Source organism: Pararge aegeria, chromosome 3 (assembly GCF_905163445.1).
Source record: "Pararge aegeria chromosome 3, ilParAegt1.1, whole genome shotgun sequence".
Classification (NCBI taxonomy): Eukaryota; Metazoa; Arthropoda; class Insecta; order Lepidoptera; family Nymphalidae; genus Pararge; species Pararge aegeria.
In genome coordinates this window covers 14,723,574-14,742,760 of record NC_053182.1, presented here as the reverse complement: position 1 = coordinate 14,742,760, position 19,187 = coordinate 14,723,574, and the positions used below count along the sequence as shown (strand labels likewise).

Here is a 19,187-nt window from a genome sequence, read left to right as displayed (position 1 = left end):
AGACAAAGGATTTAAAATTCTAAATAAACATTCACAAAAGTTAAAGTAAACTTTTATTTTGTTACACTTATTTAAAAACATAAATACAATATAGTATGTATTAATATGTTTGCGGACTCATAGCTTTAGAACTATAAGGCTTGTGTTTTAACTGCAAATTCTAATTTGCAATCGTTAAAGTTTAATGCAATTTTCCATCAAAATCACATCTTAAGTCAAACATGTGTCATAAATCGGGAAACAAATCAAAATTGATCCTACTTGATAACAAAGTAATTTTCTTGCAGTATAAAAATGGATATAATAGATCACTCAAAATACAGAAAATTGACAAATTGCAATAAAGCTGCAGTTTGCATACAAAGATATATAACTTCTATTTTATCATTCTCTTTAAATTAGCTTCCAGTAGTATGAGATTAGTTACGCGTAACATAATGAAATTCTCAGCGCTATTCAATTTTCGGTAGACCTTAATTACAAACTTATCACACTTGTAGGATTTATACCTATTTTACTTTACAATTGTCTTACTTGTTTGAAATCAGATTTTAATAATTAATGCATAAATGTGGTTTAAGATTTTGTTCGGTTTTTGGATAAAATAGGTGTGATTAAACGCATAATGTATGGAATGAATATAACAAGCTCTCTAATTAACATTGTTCTGGTGCTGCACATGTTTTCGATATTCATCGCCTTCTTCGTCGACGCGAATCACCATTATAGCCATTCTCTGTAATAAAAAAAAACATAAATTTAAGTTATGCACCATCAATATCTAGAAAAGTGAAACATACAAATTTTAGTTAACGTAACTATAATACACAATTGATTGGAATATTATGGCTAGCATTTCTGAACAGATATTGGTTAGAGAGGTGAGTTTGCATTGGTTTGAATGTAACAAACCTCAATCTCATTCACCGTCGTTGGCGATTGCCCTGGCGGTCATTTCTGTACCCCATAGAGCCATTAGCCTGCGCACCATTGGAAAATTGATCCATATTAGTAGCAAAAGGTCGGCCGGGGCCCATGTTTTGATGGCCATAATATTCGGGACCGTCAATATTGCTTTCGTTATAATCTCCATCCGGATTTCCTTGTTGTGTTCTTTTATTAATATTTTTAGAACCATAAGAACCAAAAGCGGTGAAGTTAGCTGCCTGTTGTCCACCGAAGTCGCCAACATTCTGCGGGAGCATGCGCGGCAGTAGGCTCCCATGGGGTACGCCGAGACCGCCAGAAGCCAAACCGCCAGAAGATTGGCCCAGGCCGCCCAGTCCACCTAGGCCACCCGAGCCGCCAGAGTCTTGAGACCCGAGACCACCACTCGGATTATCCGAGCTATAGTCATCGTGGTCGCGTCCTCTTCCTCGCCGCCGTCGGCCGCCACGCGAGCGCGAGCCGCCTTGGCCCTCCTCTGAGCCGAGGCCGCCGCCAGAGCCCAGGCCACCAGAGCCGAGGCCACCGCCATGGGCAGGGCCGTCGCCCGAGCCTAGGCCACCGCCACTGGACCGGAGGCCTCCACCGCTGCTGCCAGAGCTCAAGCCGTATGAGCTCGAACTTCCGAGGCCACCAGAGCGACCTCCGCGTTTTCTGGAATCTGACTCCATGCCACCTTGCCCCAAAACGCTCTGTCCGTAATTGTAATTGTTTTGGAAACCTTCGGTGGACTCGGCCGGAGGAGGAGGGGGCGGGGGCGGAGGCGGAGCTCCCCATGTCGAAGCGTCTAGCATAGGGTTCGGAGCGAAATTAGGCATCATCATACCATACTGATCGCTAGGAAAGTATGAAGGCATAACAAAGCCTTGGCCATTCATAGGAGGAGGAATGCACATGTTCATTTGTGGGTTTAGGGCCATCAAAGGTGGAATGGTATTCGCCTGCTGTTGCTGTTGTTGCTGCAAAATTGTATTGTTACTACTTTGATTATTACTATTACTTGAAGTATTCTTAGGAGCCAAATCCTTATCATTAGACCGTGTTTTATCATCGCGCGGGGGGGTCAAGGCAACTCTACCATTAGGTCGATCGAACTGTGACGGGGGCAACTGAGGGCCGATGGGTGTGGGCAGGAGCGGCTTGGGCGTCGGCAGGAGTGCCTGGGGCGCAGGCTGTGGTCCAGTGTTAGAACCATCCTTCTGTGGGCTGCACTTGCCTGAGCGTGATCGGCTTCTTGATCGTGACCGTACGTGTGAGCGTGAGCGTGAACGACTTCGCGAGGATTTTGACGACCTGCTGCGTGAAGATCTGGATGAACTGTGTCTGCGACGGCGACGATCTCGAGAACGCGAACGTGTACGTGAGCGCCGGCGCCGGTCCCGAGAACGCGATCGTGTTCGTGAGCGTCGTCCTCGTCGAAATCTTCCACCTCGGCCGCGATGACCTGACAAAAAAAAATTGTTTTATATATTTTGATCCAATAATGCTTCTAAAAATTTTTTATTATACATATTATTACTTACGTCTTCCTCCACCTCCACCACGTTCTGACAACTCTTGGAGTTTAGGATTAACAACTTGTTTTGCTTCTTTTAAAACAGATACAAGATCAGAAGCTTTAGCAGCATTTGATGGTGTAAAGAATGTATAAGCAGTCCCAGTTTTATTTGTCCGCCCAGTTCTTCCAATTCGGTGGACATAATCTTCTGAGTTACTGGGATAGTCAAAATTTATAACAAATTTTACATCATCCACATCTGCAAAACAAGAAAATATAGTTTAAAACGGAGTTATGAAATTATACAGTACATAATCTTAATCCAATTAGAATTTTGACTTACCTAATCCTCTTGCTGCAACATCTGTTGCTACAAGTATAGGAGCTTTGCCACTACGAAAATCTGAAAAATTTCATTTATTAGTACTTTCTGTAGTCTGCAATTTAAACTTTTGATATTTCTTGTGAAGCAAATTTCTTTAATTGTTGATTGTTTTATCTACTTCTGAAGTGGTACTCTTCTTAGTACTTCAAAACGTATCTCCTCAATTTAGGTACATGGTTAATGTTAATGTTTCAAATTGTAATAAGTTCTCATATTTTTTTTTGCCAAAAGCATGTTTGAAGCAAAAAGTGGTTGCACCAGCAACCCGGAGCTCGTCAGCTGCGTTCGAAATAAGCAACTAGGAGTCACTATGGCTGAATACCAGACGACCAGCAGGAATATTTTAATCATTTAGTAAATAATATTACTTTAAACCATTTTTAAGTTTTCTTAATCTAGATTTCAAAGGAAATGAGTCAGAAGTGGCGACCAGGATCGTTGGCGAAGCGGCCCCTTGCCTACGCACTCGAAGAAGCCACGCGTGAGGTTGAAGCTTGAAGAGGGATGTGATTTTTTTTAAATATAAATTTATTTTCCGCTCGACATTTGACTATCACGATTTGATTGATTTGATTTTTAATTGACAAATATATGTTGTAGGATTTCTGCATTTATTTTAGTAAGAATTTAAAATGGCCCCTTTTCTCCACATCTAAATAAGACCATGCTACTTCACTAGGAATCAACCCCTACAAGGTTGCTTTCCAGCTCCTCATTTTATCCAACACAGAATAAAATCGGTCTTATAATCAAAACAACCTTCTTAACACAAACCCAATCGAGTTTTTTGTTATAAGATTGTGTACACTGCTTGACCGATTTTCATGTGGTTTTTTGGATTACATAGGTTCACGTCAGGGCAGATGGTTAACGGTTACTGCCCTAATTTTGTAGGTGGTTTAAAAATTTTCACTTTTAATTAATCGCATGTGCCATAATAAAATCGGTTAAATAGTTAAAAATACATAATTATATACAAAACTATAACGACAATTTCTTGATGTTTTGGAATTTGATACTAATTTTGTTAAGGGGAATAATAAGTTCATTGTTATCATTATGATATCTTAATAATAGTCCTTTCCGCAATTTTAACTTACCGTAGGTAAATTAATGAATGTATACTAGTAGTTTGGCTTATAAATAGCCGAAATAGACTACAGGTATCAACATACTAAAGCAAATAGGCTGGTGTATGTTGTCTCTGTTACAGTCAAAATTTAAATTAACTTTTAAAAACTTTTTAACTGTAATAATGTGATTTGATATAATTTAATTTCTATAATTAAATTTTTATCCAATTATCTGAACAAACACACATTTTGGTGTGTAAATGGAATGATGTGACTCAGCAGAGGCACCAATTATGCTCATATTCTAAGCAATATAAGGAATAATACTAATATTAAATTTAAATATATTAAAAACAACCAGCTAAGATTGCAATTAATATTCTCTGTTGTGTATGGGGTAGCAGTTTTATGGTCTGGAAACTTACTACTTAATTTTCCATCAAATATTAACGTCGATTACGGCGTTTGAAAATGAATTAAAACAATGGGACGTCCTCGAGCGCTCTTGGCGCATAGTGAACGCGAGCGGCGAGCGCGCGGGGAGCCTCGAGCCCCCCCGCGTGAGTCGTGGCCCCGCGCGTGCGAGAAGCGGCGCAGACTAGCCGCGTGGCTACTCAGAGTGTTAGAGCATAGCGCCGTCAATTAGGGCGCAGCGGTGCGGCCGCCGGGCGCTAAGCGGCGACGACGCCCTGGGGCCGCCGCCTCGCCGCCGGCCGCAGCTCGCCTCGGCCTGCACATGCAGACATGCGTTCAGACACGGATCGTACGCACCACGCGGCGCGCGTCAAGGGACGCGCGACGCTCGCGCCGGGCCCGCGAGTCGCGAGCGACTTCCGTCAGTCCGACACCGCTTCTCGACTTGTTGCAACTCTCGTCATATCTTTTCCAACAAAATCTATATTTTTTAAATAGTTCAATTAATAATTATATTTATATAAAGGGGCAATAAAAGGTACTCTCTGATAAAATAATCTAGCTTATTATAATTATACAATATTGATTCAAATAAAAAAATAAAGTATTTGTATCTACCAATCTGCAGTCTCTTACCTTGTAACACCCAGTCGCGTTCATTCTGTGACTTGTCACCATGGATGCACACTGCTGGCCATCTGTAAAATATGTGCAGTGAATATCAATAAAATTCTATAAAATATATGGTGACAATAATAAAATAACAATATAAGTAGTGGCAAGCAATATAAAACAAACTTAATGACTGAATGACTAACCCATCTCTTTTCATTTTTCTAGTTATATCATCAACTCTGCGTTTTGTCTCAATAAAGATTATGGTTTTATTTTCCTTTTCAGCCATAATTTCCTTAAGTAAGGTGCTCAATTTTGTTTCCTTCTCATATTCCATACAAACATCTATGATTTGTAGAATGTTATGATTAGCAGCTAATTGCAATGAGCCCACATTAATCTGTAAATAATCCTTTAGAAACTCAGAAGCCAAAGTTTGTACTTCTCTTGGCCAAGTAGCAGACCACATGAGAGTTTGCCTATCTGGTCTGATTTGTTCTATGATTTTTCTGATTTGAGGTTCAAATCCCATATCCAACATTCTGTCTGCCTCATCTAACACTAAGTATGTACATCTTTTCAGATTAGTTCGACCACTTTCTAAGAAATCCAGTAAGCGCCCAGGAGTTGCTATAACAATTTCAACTCCAGCATCCAAATCCCTAGCTTGTGGACCTTTAGGGGCACCTCCAAACAAACATGTGTTATGAATTTTTGAAGTGTTTGCAAACTTGTCACAAACTTCTTGGATTTGCTGAGCGAGTTCTCTGGTTGGGGCGAGGACCAAGGCTATTGGTCCATCCCCTCTACTTGATTTAGGCTGATTATTAATGTGTACAATAGCTGGCAAAATGTATGAAAGAGTCTTCCCAGAGCCTGTTGAAGCAATGCCAACCATATCATTTCCACTCAAAGCGATTGGCCAACCCTGAGCTTGAATTGGAGTTGGCTTAGAAAATCCCATCTTTTCAATTTCATCCATAACATAGTCAGGAAATCCAGCTTCGTCAAATGTCATTGTTGGTTTTGGTACATTACGACCCTTCAAAGTGATGTAATTTTCGCTTCTCCAAGCTTCCACCTCGGAATCAGTCCTACTCTCAACGTCCGGATGGGGGACATAGAAGTCCTTTTTAAAAGCTTTCAATCTACTCAAATCCCATTTTGGCTTGCGTAAATTAGCGCCCGGATTGTTTCGGCGTCCTCCGCCACCGCCACCGCCATATCCGCCGCCGCCGCCGCCGCCGCCGCCGCCGCCACCGCCAGACCCCAAACCATAACGAGGGCTGCGACTACGACTTCTGCTCCTGCTTCTAGAACGACTACGGCGTCTGTCTCGGCTACGATCCCTGAATGCAGAAAAAACACATTAGGAGTAGTATAATACAAACATAGTTAACCCACTGGCCACTCTGCAAGCACTCGGTTTAAACAAAATAAATTACCTTCCCCGACCCATTTCAGTTGCTTTAGGTCACAATTTCTTTCGTTATCACTTAATTAACACGTTGAACCTTGAATATATTAATTAGCAGAAGTAATTAAAAATATTCAGCAAGAAATTCACACACAAGGGTTTATCCACATGAACAAAAAACAAAATGGCTGTTCATAAGATTCGATCGTTGTACATTTCGTCTTTCCGTCTTTTGATGGCCGTCGGTGGCACTCGATGTTTGTTCGCGGCGCAGATAGACATAACAGTCGATGGTTAGCAACCAAAGAGTATATAAACACTTGAAGCTATATAAATTTAAGCCATTTTCTTTTTAATTCAGAATTTTATTATGCTAAAACTTCTTGAAATTTCTCGTACGGCTGTTGAGGTCTCATTGCATGTCCACACGTATATAACTAATGTTTTTGCAGGACCTTAAACGCTATAAACGGATTAAAAACTATACGTTTATAATAAAGAAGATCCTCAATAATTTAATATATATTCACGGACCATGGTCACCCGTCGCGTCGTGATATTATTCTGTTTGCACTAGCCATTTTTATGAATGCAACTTATTTAGTTGCATTCACTGTATGCTATCACAGACCAGTAAATAAATAACGTATGCTTGTAACGGAACGTAACTTAGCGGAATCCATTTTCTGCGTTGTTGTGACATTTTGATTTTCGCTCTTCTGTTGTGAAAAGAAATGAATACTATGTTGTTTAACCTTGAATTACTTCAAATAAGTGATGATTGAGTTCTCCACGTTTTTGATATGCTCCAAAAAATATAATACCTGTTTATCTTTCGTGAAGTAATACATAATGGGTTGAAGAAGTGATTGGCTGCGGCATTAAATTCTTGAGTTTATCGTATTACTTTAGTAATAAGAGCTAAGCACGTTGTATAGAACAATGGAGTTGGATGTATCGCCCATGGATTCGATTAATAACGATATGGAATATTCCGACAATTCATCGGAAAGTAAATACATGCCGTGCAATAATAACGACCAGTACACAGTAATTCGCATACCTCAAGATGGTGAAAAGCCTAATAAACACTCCTCTAGGAAGCAATCTAAACGAAGAAAAAAGAGTTCAAATCATTCGAGACCTCTGCCACGAATAATCGTTAAGCCTCTTCCTCCACCTCCTCCACCAGAAACTCGGGAGTGGATGGCGGCAACTTCATGTTCAGAAACGAGCTCGACGTCTAGCAGTAGGCCTTCGACGATGCGAGAAGTATTAGCTAGTATACCTGGGTTTTGTATAAAACCTAGAAAGCGAAGTGGTAAAAAGCTATCAACAGCAGCACAGCTGCAGCAAACTAGAGAAGGCTGCATAGATTTAGAAACTCCAGATTCTATTTTAGTTAACACAAACATTAGGGCTCTTCTCAATAAGCATACATTTTCTCTACTCCCTCCGCTGTATCAGTATAAGCTTGGGCAATTGCTCCCTAATGTAGACAGACCTAGTACTTCAGGCCGCTTAAGTTCCTCTAGTCTCAATAATGAATTCTTTGCCCGAGCATGTTTAGAATGGCAAGAATCTCTGTCAGGGGGTGAATTTACACCAGAAAATCAACAAAAAATGAAGACTGAAGCTGAAAAAGAAAAAAGCAAAATTGATCCTTGGAAACTAAAACATTTTGAACCATTCTGGGGTGAAAAGCAGCAAAGAGAAAAATCATCCATGAATATAAATTCAGAGCGTCCATCTTTAAAAACAACTATTAAATTAAGACCAACAGCTTCAATAACAAGCAGCAGCACTGTTCCAAAGATCAAAAAGAGCAAATCATCCAGTTCTAGTAAAAGGCTTCGTTCTGTTGGAGCAGTTACAAGATCATCAGCTAAGGAGGCTGAAGAAGCTGAGGATGAATCTGTTTTAACTGGGAATAAATCATGTGCTCCAGTGCCAGGTTTACTTCCACTCAAACATGTCAAAAGCCAGGGTTACGTAGAATGTCAGATTGACTTTAGTTTTTCTGACTCATCTGCAACTAGAGTAGAGGAATCTGTATCCTCAACTCCAGTTGATCCCCTTCTGCTACCAGACAGTGAATCTGGTAATGAAATTAAGCAAGACTTAGATATGAGTGTAGTTAAAATTGAGGAATCTAATATGGCAAAAGATTGTGATGAAGATAAAAGTATATATTCAGATGATAATGTTACAGAAACAACCAAGAGATTGAGCAATGACATTAATGAATATAGATTCTCAAAGCGAATAAAATATGAAGAAGATATTGAAGTTGATAATACAAGTTTTTTGGCAGAGAATAATGCTGGTAATGAGAGCAATAATGGGTCAGATGGAGAGGTAAATTATAACACAGAACAAGTATGTCAGACTGAGGAACTAAATATTTACACAGTCCGAGACCATGGAGATAATAGTGAGGACAGTAAAGCAACCACATCTGTTTATGAATATGATGAGCAAAGTGTATCTTCTATGTCTAGTTTAAAAATTGAAAACCATTTAAATAATGCCTCCCAATCATGTGATAATGTTACAGGATATGAAAATACTGAGGCTTCTGTAGATCAGATTATATCAGAAGTAAAGGAGGAAGACTGTAAAGAATCTATAACTACTGTACATGACAGCCCAGTTGAATATACTGGCTCACAAGCAAATGCAGGAGAGCCATACACTGCCAGTGTTGACTTGATAGAATGCAACAAGTCACCACTCATTGCAAAAGATGCACATTATGAAAAAATGGAAATAATTGAGGACTATTCTACCAAGCCTTTGGAACAATCTGATGTAAAAACTGACACACAAATAGTGGAGAAATGTGATCAAAAAGTTAAAGAGACTGAAAACATTGTTCCTAGCTATTATGATGAACATTTTAAAGATGCAGAGTCTTTTATACTAGAAACTAGTGGTCTGCCAATACTAACAACTCGTAAGTTTGATTTTGTAATGGGAGACATTTGACAGCATGCAACATGTGATTCTTAAACGGTTACACATGTCAAAAATGTACACTAATTTATCTGTATTACCATGTAACTACCGGTAAATTGGTTTATAAATCACATTCTCTGTTTCATTATAATTTCATTATTATGTGTGATTACACTTCAATCTCATTTATAAATGTGAAAGTTTACAAAGATGTTTGAATGTGTATTTGTGTGTTTGTTACTCAAGAATTTGAAAAGCTGAACATATTTGAATTAAGTTGCACAAAAACACCATATCAACACAGGTTGTTTTTATCCCAGAAAACAGAAATACTATGTAATCCAAGTGGTAGTCAGAACTGATTACACTATTTTATTATGATAAAATTTCTCTATTCCAGAAAATGAAGAGGAAAAGTACCCACCTCAAACAAACATAATGGAGCTCACATCATACATGAGTGAAACAAGTGAGTATATTTTATTTTACATTAATTTAATTGTAACATTTATTTATACTATTATTATCACGAGGACATTTATTTAGTATTTGTTGATAAACTCTAAAACTAAAAAAAAAACAATTTTAGGGTTGTTCAATACTACGGGTTGAAAGTATAAAGAAACGGTAATGGAAAATTAAAATAAACCCAAAATAACAGCAGAGAAATTGTCAAATGAAGTCAATTATTTGACAATTTCTCTGCTGTTCTTTTTATACATGAAGTTCACCAAATAATAATAAATTATTTTGCAATCATGCAAAAATACCTCTAAGGAAACATACATTAGAATCTGCTCTCTGGGTAAAATCTAGTAAAAAATGCTAAAAAAAGCCATGAATTATTTTTATGGCTTTTGCTTGTACAATTTACTTACCCCAATATTTTTGTGGGTTTACAAAATAATAAATTATGGAGGGTAAAATTATAAAAAAATATTCATAACCCCAATTTATTTGTAGTCACACTATTGACAGTTACTTCTAGATACCTATTGTAAATCTATTTTTTTTAACTGGTTACTTGGCTTTTTTTGTACATAGTTGTAATTAACCGTTGCAGATGTGACTGCTGTTGTTACAATGCCAATGACACAAAACACATCTATTCCCATGATGGAAGTCACCAATACCTCTGTAAGTATATATACTTATCACACAATAATTATTTAATAGTCTCAGTACATGAAGTTCCCTATGTATTTATTGAATTTTTATTGTTATTTTTTCATAGTTACTTGATTTTTAACATGTCTATTTAATTTTTAAATCAAAGATAATAGATAATAGAATAAATTTTCAAAGATTTTAAATATGTGGCTCCACACTTCTCTAATTTTTTTGACTAACTTTCTTATTTATTATAAAAGTGGGTACACATAACAGATTTTTGCACCATGAGATTTAAAAGTAATATTTGTAAATATGGATGTCATAATCATTGTATTAGTGAGAGCAATATTTTTTTTTCATTTTTCATTTTTAACTTATAATTTAATCAGAATAATATTTTACCTACAGGTTGTGTCTTATCCTGATGATCATCTGCAGGACCCAGCCAAACCCAAAAACTCAGCAGTGTTGTGGAAAAGTGAAAGTGAATGGACACAAAACGAAAACATTATCACAATACAAAATTTTTCAAATGTGAATGCTGATAGTGCAAAATATGTCAGTGAAGACTCAAAAACCAGTATGGAAGATGTGAATATGAATGAAGAAAACTGTATGTACAAAGCTGATAGAGATACAAACTTCAATATGGAATCTTCAAATTCATCTGAGAGTTGTCATTCTATGAAAGATGTACTAGTCAAACAAGAAACCGAGTTGGTTACGAGTCTTGTTTCTAGTACTACTGCGGCTAATCCGCCAATTAACTCTACCACAATGACACAGAGTGCCAGGAGCGCTGCAAAGAAATCAAAGTCTGGAAAAGAATCAAACAGGTAGAACTAATAGTACTTTATGATAAGAGTGTGCATATTAAAGATGCGTTTAGAATGAAACCATAAATTTCCCAAAGTTTGCATCATTGCATTTGACAAATGAAATGTCAATTTTATTTCATTTTCTATAGGAAAAAAGGTAATTATATTATTTATTTAAGGTCAGTGACAAGTAGGAGGGATTGTGCTAATACGCCTACAGTTATTATACATCCACTAGTAAAAATAATGTAAATCTCAAAAATAAGCTACTTGTCTGTCTGACTCACTTACAGATTCAACACAAAATCTCAGGAACTATAAAGCCTACAAACATTAAATTTAAAAGGTTCCTTTTAGGAAGTATATGTCAGCTAAGAAAGGATTCTGAAAATCACCCAGCTAAGGGGTGAAATAGAGGTTGGGAGTTTGAATGAAAGTCCTATATTTTAAAAGTTATTAGGTTTTAGTTTGCTTCTATAAATCAGATTTTAATAGTAAAAACGAAATTATGTACTTTATTCTGATTGTGACCTGAAAAAAAGTTAAATACGATTTCTATGGATTCGAAAAAGCGCCATCTAGACTTAATACTGCGATAGTACAGTGTTGCCACTCTTTCAATTCCATATAAATAGTTAACTTTCACGCGAACGAATAAATAAACAAGACAAACAAATATCTCAAACTAGACGGCACCCTGTTGAAATCAATAACCCGCGCCATTAACGAATAGATTTATTAAAGACCATCTCTTTCTCTCCAGCTGTTGAGCTATTTCTTGGGCACAATATACGCGCGTGCGTATCTGTGCGAGCGAGATAGCAATACATCGGTCGCCCTTTATAAATATATTTTTTAATAGCGCGGCTAACGTGAACATGCTCCATAGATTCATTTTATGTGTTTGTTAATAACGAATATTTATATATATATAAATAACTATAATATAACGTTCTTTCTAGGAGCCGCTGTTCCAACAAGGTACCCCCGGGTGCGGTGAACTTAGAACGCAGCTATCAGATCTGCCAGGCGGTGATTCAGAACAGCCCCAACCGCGATGCTTTGCGGGGCCAGCTGCGCCCACCGCCCGCATTGCTCACGAGACCCGCTCGAGCGCCTCGTCCCCCGCCACCAGTACTGGTGAGGCAATTACCCACCGCCGTCATGCCACATGCAGAGGTGATTATTTACTTATCAGATAGCCTTAGCCGTATGTTGACGACCTCCCTGACGCAACTTTGAGCTCTGTTAATTTAATAGGAGGTCCCAGGTTTGATTCCCAGTAGAGGCAATTTGAGAATTTATTATTTCTGAATTTTCTCTGGTCTGGTCTGGTGGGTTTTGGCCGTGGCTAGTTACCACCCTACCGAAAAAGACACGCCGCTTCACATGTTTTTGAGAACATGAAATGGTTATTTAAAATGTACATCATTCAGAAAAATTAGAGTTGTGTGCCGGGGATTGAACTTTGTCCTACAAAAGGGGGCAAATAATCACAACTTAAGGCATTTACTTGGAATTACAACATGGGATGTAAAACTGCTCCAACCCTTCACAGACCCAAGCACCTGTGCTTCTCACCCGTTTCGGTGACTCACGCAACGTATTCTAGTTCAAACAGAATGGTAAAATACTTGCCAGAAAAATACAGACAAAAAGGCTTTATTGAAAATTACACCATAGTAACATAGTCTAAAGTAAAAATGTATTGCAATATTCTTACAATTTTCTACTTTAGCCCATAGTAATACGTTCCTATTTTCAATGGAGCCTGTAAATTACCCTAAAGCAACTACCAGCTGCCTTCATACCGCAAGCATGAGGTGGTCATCTTACCAATATTGTATTGCCTTAACTGATTTGGCTTCCAGTAATTACTAAAACAGAATTCCAAATTGATGAAAGCTTTGTCTATGGGTTGTCTATTCCGTAGAATTTTGGAATAGTGAGTGAGTGATTATGTTCAGATTTAACACATAAACTACATTTTTTTTCTGGAAAATTTGAAGTTCTCCCAGCTTTCTTATTATTATTTCTAATTTTTTTTACTTTTCTATTCTGAGTAAAGCTAACCAATCTTGGTAAATATTTTGTAGACACCCGTCCGCCGTACATGCAATGGGGTGGTCACTAACCAAGTTTTTATGTGTTTACATTAAATTACCTAATTTTTAGATAAACGAGAACAGGTCAAACAATATGGGGCAATATATCCTTGTTCAGAGAACACCCAATGTCGCCCCAAGAGCGTCCAGTGCACCTCCTTCCAATCAAAATACGAATGTGGTAAGTACAAAGTAATATAACATATGTTGTCTGGGAAGTATACAACGGGTTCCCCGGACGTCCAATAAAGCCAACGAGAGGGACATGCCGTGGTGGTTTTTAGTTCGGGTAAACGAAACGAACAGAGGTAGCCATAAAGCTTTTCCACCACGACAAAAAAAAATATATATATAACATATGTAATCTATGGATGTATCAAAAAAAAAAAAAAAAAAACAAATTGCAACTAGCAGATTGGTGCTACTATTTGCATAAATATTTGGCATAAAACAATCAAGGGCTGGTATTTAGGTGGAGTATAAAAATGGGTTTTATGACAGAGTACACACTGTTCTTTTCATTTCGATTACGAGGGAATTTGTTTGAGGTCTAAGGTTCAATGAAACTATGGAACTTGCAAACCGATTGTTTTCCGAATACAACGAGTGGCAGAAGCAGTTACAAATGCTACTATTGGAGCTGTCTCCACCCACACACCTGCACGCACCCTTTAACCTATTTTATGAATGTAAATATTTTCTGAGGTAGCAACGATGTTTTAAGTGGTACCCTGAAACGGTGGCCGCTGGTTGGAACCGAACTAAAAAAAATTGCGTCATCTATGGTATTGAGTATACGCTTTTATAATATGATTTCTGAGGTAAATTTGGAATATTAGATAAGTTTAAAGAATATGTTAAAACACATTACATCGAGGTTACTATACAGTTGATGAATTACGTAATGAAAAGATTGCTTGGAAGCCTCCGGCTCCGCTTTCAGGTCTAACAGGATAGAAAAATAAATGTTAAAATGTAAATTGTTGATGTTAGAAAAGAGCAACTGCTGTTTCTTGTCGGCTTCTTGTCGGTAGAAACTGCCTTCCGAACCGGTGGTAGAGTCACTACAAACAGACAGACTTGACGTTTCAAAAGTGCTTATAATAGGTTAAATTAGGTATAATTATTTTTTAAATGATTTGAATTTCATAATTGCCATACCCCTTTAATATGTTAGCTTGTTACCATCTTAGACTTAAAAATAAATTGCATTTTCAGAACGTAACTCGATGCAGAAGTGTGGGTGCGGACGATGCGTGCGTGTGCAACTTGCGTGCTATGATTCTGTGCAAGAAGTGCGGCGCATTCTGCCACGACGACTGCATCGGCTCCGCGGAGCTCTGCCTAACTTGCCTTATACGCTGACCCTTGCACCGAGCACCGCCATCTTGCCGTATCGGCTACAAGTTGCATGGATAAATTAGCGAAAACAGTATTAGGAGGTATTTACATGCAATGTAATACTGAAAGCGGCCATATGGATGCCAAAATGTTGTATGGACTATTTGAAGGCCACAGATAGATAGTCATCTTTAACCTACAGTACTTGGTACAAATTGTATGTGATACAATGGCTCAAAACGTTTGCCATATGTGTACTTTGAATTGGTCCAACAACTAAACACAAAACAATACCTTGACATTATCTCACATCGCTAATTTATCTATATTAAGCATGTGCCTGAATTAATTGAATCAAATTGTGACTTAGTGGCATAGTGAAGTGAATGTAATTATATGGACTATAATATGTGACAGTGTAAAGTGGAATGTGGTTGTTGGAATGGTGGTGCTATAAGTTAAAAAAAGAGTGGACTTTCAAAACCCCAAGCTTAATTTTATTTATAACAGTGTCATTGTGAAATAACATAACCATCAAGTGTCTATAAGACAGAACTATATTTGATGATGTACATATAATTAATAACTTTATATAAATAGGGATTGAAATGTGCTCCATATGGTTGAAAGTATTAAATTTAGTAAGTCCTAGAAACAATAGAAAATATATTTATACAGGATACATTTATAAATTTAGAATTGATTTGTACCTCCACTATAGCAATACTGTAAATACATTTAAACATTGATAAATCTACAATTAACTTACAACCCATATGATATAGTGATGTAATCAAACTTGTTATTATATATACATGCTGGAACAAGTTTATCCCTTAGTGAAGGTTTATTTATTTAAATCTGGTTTTTCAACCCTCACATTAAAGTTTAATGGACATTGGACACACACATGAATACATAACCTTTCCTGACAAAATTATAAGTATGTACTATTTTGTGTCCAACTTCTAAACTTTTTTTCCAATAATTTAGCATTTGTACATTTTCATACAAGCCAATGTGTTTTTTTAGTTTAGATTTAAATTGATATGTTGAAATAACCTTTTTGAAAAGTGCTTATTTTAGAGCAGATCTAGTTTTTTTTTAGTTAGTGATTTCTGAACTTGTATAGCTCATTTACGGTATGTGTGTGCCAATTCTGTTGTGCATAAATCCCTAAACAAAACTAAATTGCCTGATTAATAATAAATAGTGTTATGCTATTTTACCTGAAAAATTTAGACATGGAAAATACTCTTAGTTTAATTTAGTTTTGTTTCAAGAATTTTTAGAACAGATATGGCAGGAATGGTTATCATTCTCGGTAGTTGTATATTTAAGGTCATGTACATATATTTATTGAGCTGAAAAGGCTGTTGGGTCAGACATCAGATAGTTTAAGAGCCAATACAGACATTTGTTCAATATTGCATTACCCAGAATTTCATTAAACCTGAAGAGTTTGTTTTTCTCAAATATGTAGCGTCTTTTGTCAGAAAGTTGTAGGATGGAAGAGAGTGTCATTAAATGAAGACATACTATTCTATCTGATACTTTTAATATTGATCCTGGGCGTAGTCCGAATTGTGCGTTTCGATGCGCAGAATTTAATATTCTATATCAGCCAATTATCAGGACGGTATACTTGTATGCCTACCCGCAGTTAATTTCCGCGACGAAAATAAGTTTGAATCTGACTATACTTATTTAAAATAGGTATTATATGGCCATGTAATCTTAGATGGAATACACTATTTTCGAATTTTGTTGCCTTTCTAACCTAACTCTTGTGTGTATTGGCCCTAACCTGGACTTGGGGTTGGGACACTGGAAGTGCATAATTCGATTGAACTAAATTGGGTTTTCGGGATTATAAATGACAACATATTGTTCCGCACATTATGAAATGTCATACACCTGTCATTAAACTGAATATAGTTTCAAACTGTCTGCTATTGTTTTGCACTATGTCTTCTTAGCAGAGGTAGGCATTTATTCTAAGGTGCCTATATAAATCTCCCTAATAAGAAATAACTTAAGTAATGAAATAAGCATAGAATATTACTTGTTACTTTAATTTTTTTTCTTATGGCGTGTAAACTAATAACTATACTAAGTTATGCACTGTATATTTATAATGTACCTTTAATATTTTTATAAGGAACTTTTTTAAACGACAGAGCTTCTTTGACAACTTATAGCCTAAGAGTTGAGATGTGAATTGGGTATAGGTATTGACAAATGTTGAAGATTTTCTTTATGTAAATAAAACACTGATACTGAAAGAGACTGGAATCTATGTAGGATTAAAGTTTAACTGATAATTTACATTTTCCCTAATACCTCCAACCATTCTTCATCTTGACCTCTTAGTCTATTAGCTATTTGTAACTAAGCCATTAGTTAAATAAAGAAGATGAACTTATTACATTGTCATTTGCCATACTTCAGTACCAAGTCCTTTTGATTTTTATCTGTGAAAATTAAGCTCTTGATTTTGTACTAAAATATCCTCATAAATTTATTGGTCTACACAGTCAAGTCAGTGCTTGGATATGGAGTATTTGCGCCTTGAGGGGGACGTTGTAACCTTCATTTTTGTTAAGAACACCTTTTTTAAAATCTGTCAAAACTCCCTAATCATATTACTTATGCTGATTACCATGATATCTGGGAACATAAATATCTGATGATATGTTGTTGAAATATTTTACAATGAATGTTGCCTGGATCTCACAGCCTTGACCCTGATATGTCTGAACGTCATAATCAATGATTACAATTCCACTACTTTAGAAACCAGTTGACATTAATATTGCCCTATATATGTGCTATTACTGCATTGGGCGTGTTTAAAGACGGCCATGCAGTGGTGCTAACTCTATTGTACGCAAATCATAAATTGACAGCTCTAAAAGTAGTGTCATACTTTTTTAAAAAGCCTCTTTTTATATAATAACGGACTAAGCAGATGGTAACCGGGAAACCATCGCCTATAACCAAAGCAATACTTCGCAGGGCATGCAAGGAACAGAGTGCTGCCCTGTATCTATCAACTTCAGGTGCAGGTGTTGAGGCTCATGGGCCTGTAATAACAGTGGCAACCAAGCCTTTGAGGCCGGAACACATTAATGATGCTTGACGACAGAATTAAAATGGCGGAAGAACATCTCCTGACGAACTGTCATAAAATCTCTACTACTACTGAATTATTCTATCTACTTTTAGACCTGTCAATTTTAGCTGATGATATTTTATTCGCCTTAAAAAAATATTCGCCAATAAAAGTAAATTTAAATGTACCATCACAAAAATGATGTTTATAATTATATTCTTAATACTGTATAATATTCTTAAGTATACAAAAAGTTGCTCACTATCAATCACAAGTAATTATAGATAATAATATGTATACATAGATCACATTAATAAGGACTGTTAAAACTAATATTTTAAGTAGATAGTATACAAAAGCCTAATAGCAAACAGTGCAAATATTTTTTATGTTACAAATACTTGGCAACAGGTATAGATTAAATTCGTGTTGGCCCAAGTTTACAATACTATAATTTGATAACTATAGCTCATATAACACTGAAGTTTAAATACGTCATCATAATATGATGATCTCTTTATATTTTGTTTTAGCATAATAAGAGTGCTAAAAATTGAACGTTGACAATATTTTCTTAACAGCACACATCCACTTGTTGATGTTTTTTAAAATCTCATATTATGCCTGGTTTCACTGACTGAAACTTACTTCTTGTTATCTCTGTGCATATAAGAGAGCAATACATTTGAAGGGTATGTGGCTAATATGATGGGGTAAAAAAGTGCTATTTTGTAAGTTTTGTTTGTGCGTTTTATATAAAAAATACAAAACATGTGCATGACTTGCTAATTTCCTATTTCACGTAACCTTATAAACTTCGAGACTGGACATAGATTATTCTCCCCAGTCATGTCTCCTTCACTTGTAAGCATGCTACTAAGCTGAACCTTTGGAATAATTTCTAGCAGAGTAAATTGGACACAATTTTACGATAGTTTATTAATAACTTATGCGTTATTATCAACAACACTGACGTTTGTTGGATGACTGAAGCTATAATTTATATTTTTGTGATTAATACTTGGTAAATATTCGCATTATTGTTATTTATTGGTAATTAGTTCTTTTAAGTACGTGAACATTTTCTCTAATAAAATTATGTTCTTGCACATTGTTGGTTTTTTTTATTCAAGCAATCAAATATTTTGTGAAGTTTGTGTTAGTACAAAATTGGTTTAAGTACGGTAAAAGTTAGTATAATAAAATAAATATCCGCTATCTTTATGATTCACACAAAGTAAAACCAATCTTGGCTATCTCAATAGCTAAAGAAACAAGACTAATGTTTTTTTTTTAATTTGTAAAACACACTGTTTGATACACAAATAATAAATAGCCCTTATTATTTTATTTCAGAAATAATAATAAAAATTGAAATAATGGCAGGTGT

At 36.4% G+C, this 19,187-nt stretch overlaps 2 protein-coding genes across 3 annotated transcripts; one reads left to right on the top strand and one right to left on the bottom strand.

Moving 5' to 3' along the window:
* Nucleotides 1-36: 36 nt before the first annotated feature.
* LOC120637238 (ATP-dependent RNA helicase dbp2-like) lies at nt 37-6,602 on the bottom strand. Of its 2 annotated transcripts, none has more exons than XM_039908961.1 (7): nt 6,376-6,602; nt 5,134-6,279; nt 4,952-5,013; nt 2,787-2,846; nt 2,469-2,702; nt 913-2,389; nt 37-736 (listed from the first exon to the last, which is right to left on the bottom strand). In XM_039908961.1, the coding sequence occupies exons 1-6, from the start codon at nt 6,387-6,389 to the stop codon at nt 924-926; spliced, it is 2,982 nt and encodes a 993-aa protein (XP_039764895.1). In that variant the 5' UTR covers nt 6,390-6,602; the 3' UTR covers nt 37-736; nt 913-923. The 2 variants fall into 2 exon arrangements, with proteins under 2 accessions (XP_039764895.1, XP_039764897.1); XM_039908963.1 differs by having other exon boundaries at nt 2,162-2,389; nt 6,376-6,600.
* Nucleotides 6,603-7,039: 437 nt separating this feature from the next.
* LOC120636594 (putative Polycomb group protein ASXL3) lies at nt 7,040-18,906 on the top strand. The gene is made up of 7 exons (XM_039908142.1): nt 7,040-9,303; nt 9,706-9,774; nt 10,369-10,442; nt 10,827-11,254; nt 12,199-12,415; nt 13,412-13,522; nt 14,560-18,906. The coding sequence occupies exons 1-7, from the start codon at nt 7,290-7,292 to the stop codon at nt 14,704-14,706; spliced, it is 3,060 nt and encodes a 1,019-aa protein (XP_039764076.1). The 5' UTR covers nt 7,040-7,289; the 3' UTR covers nt 14,707-18,906.
* Nucleotides 18,907-19,187: the final 281 nt, after the last annotated feature.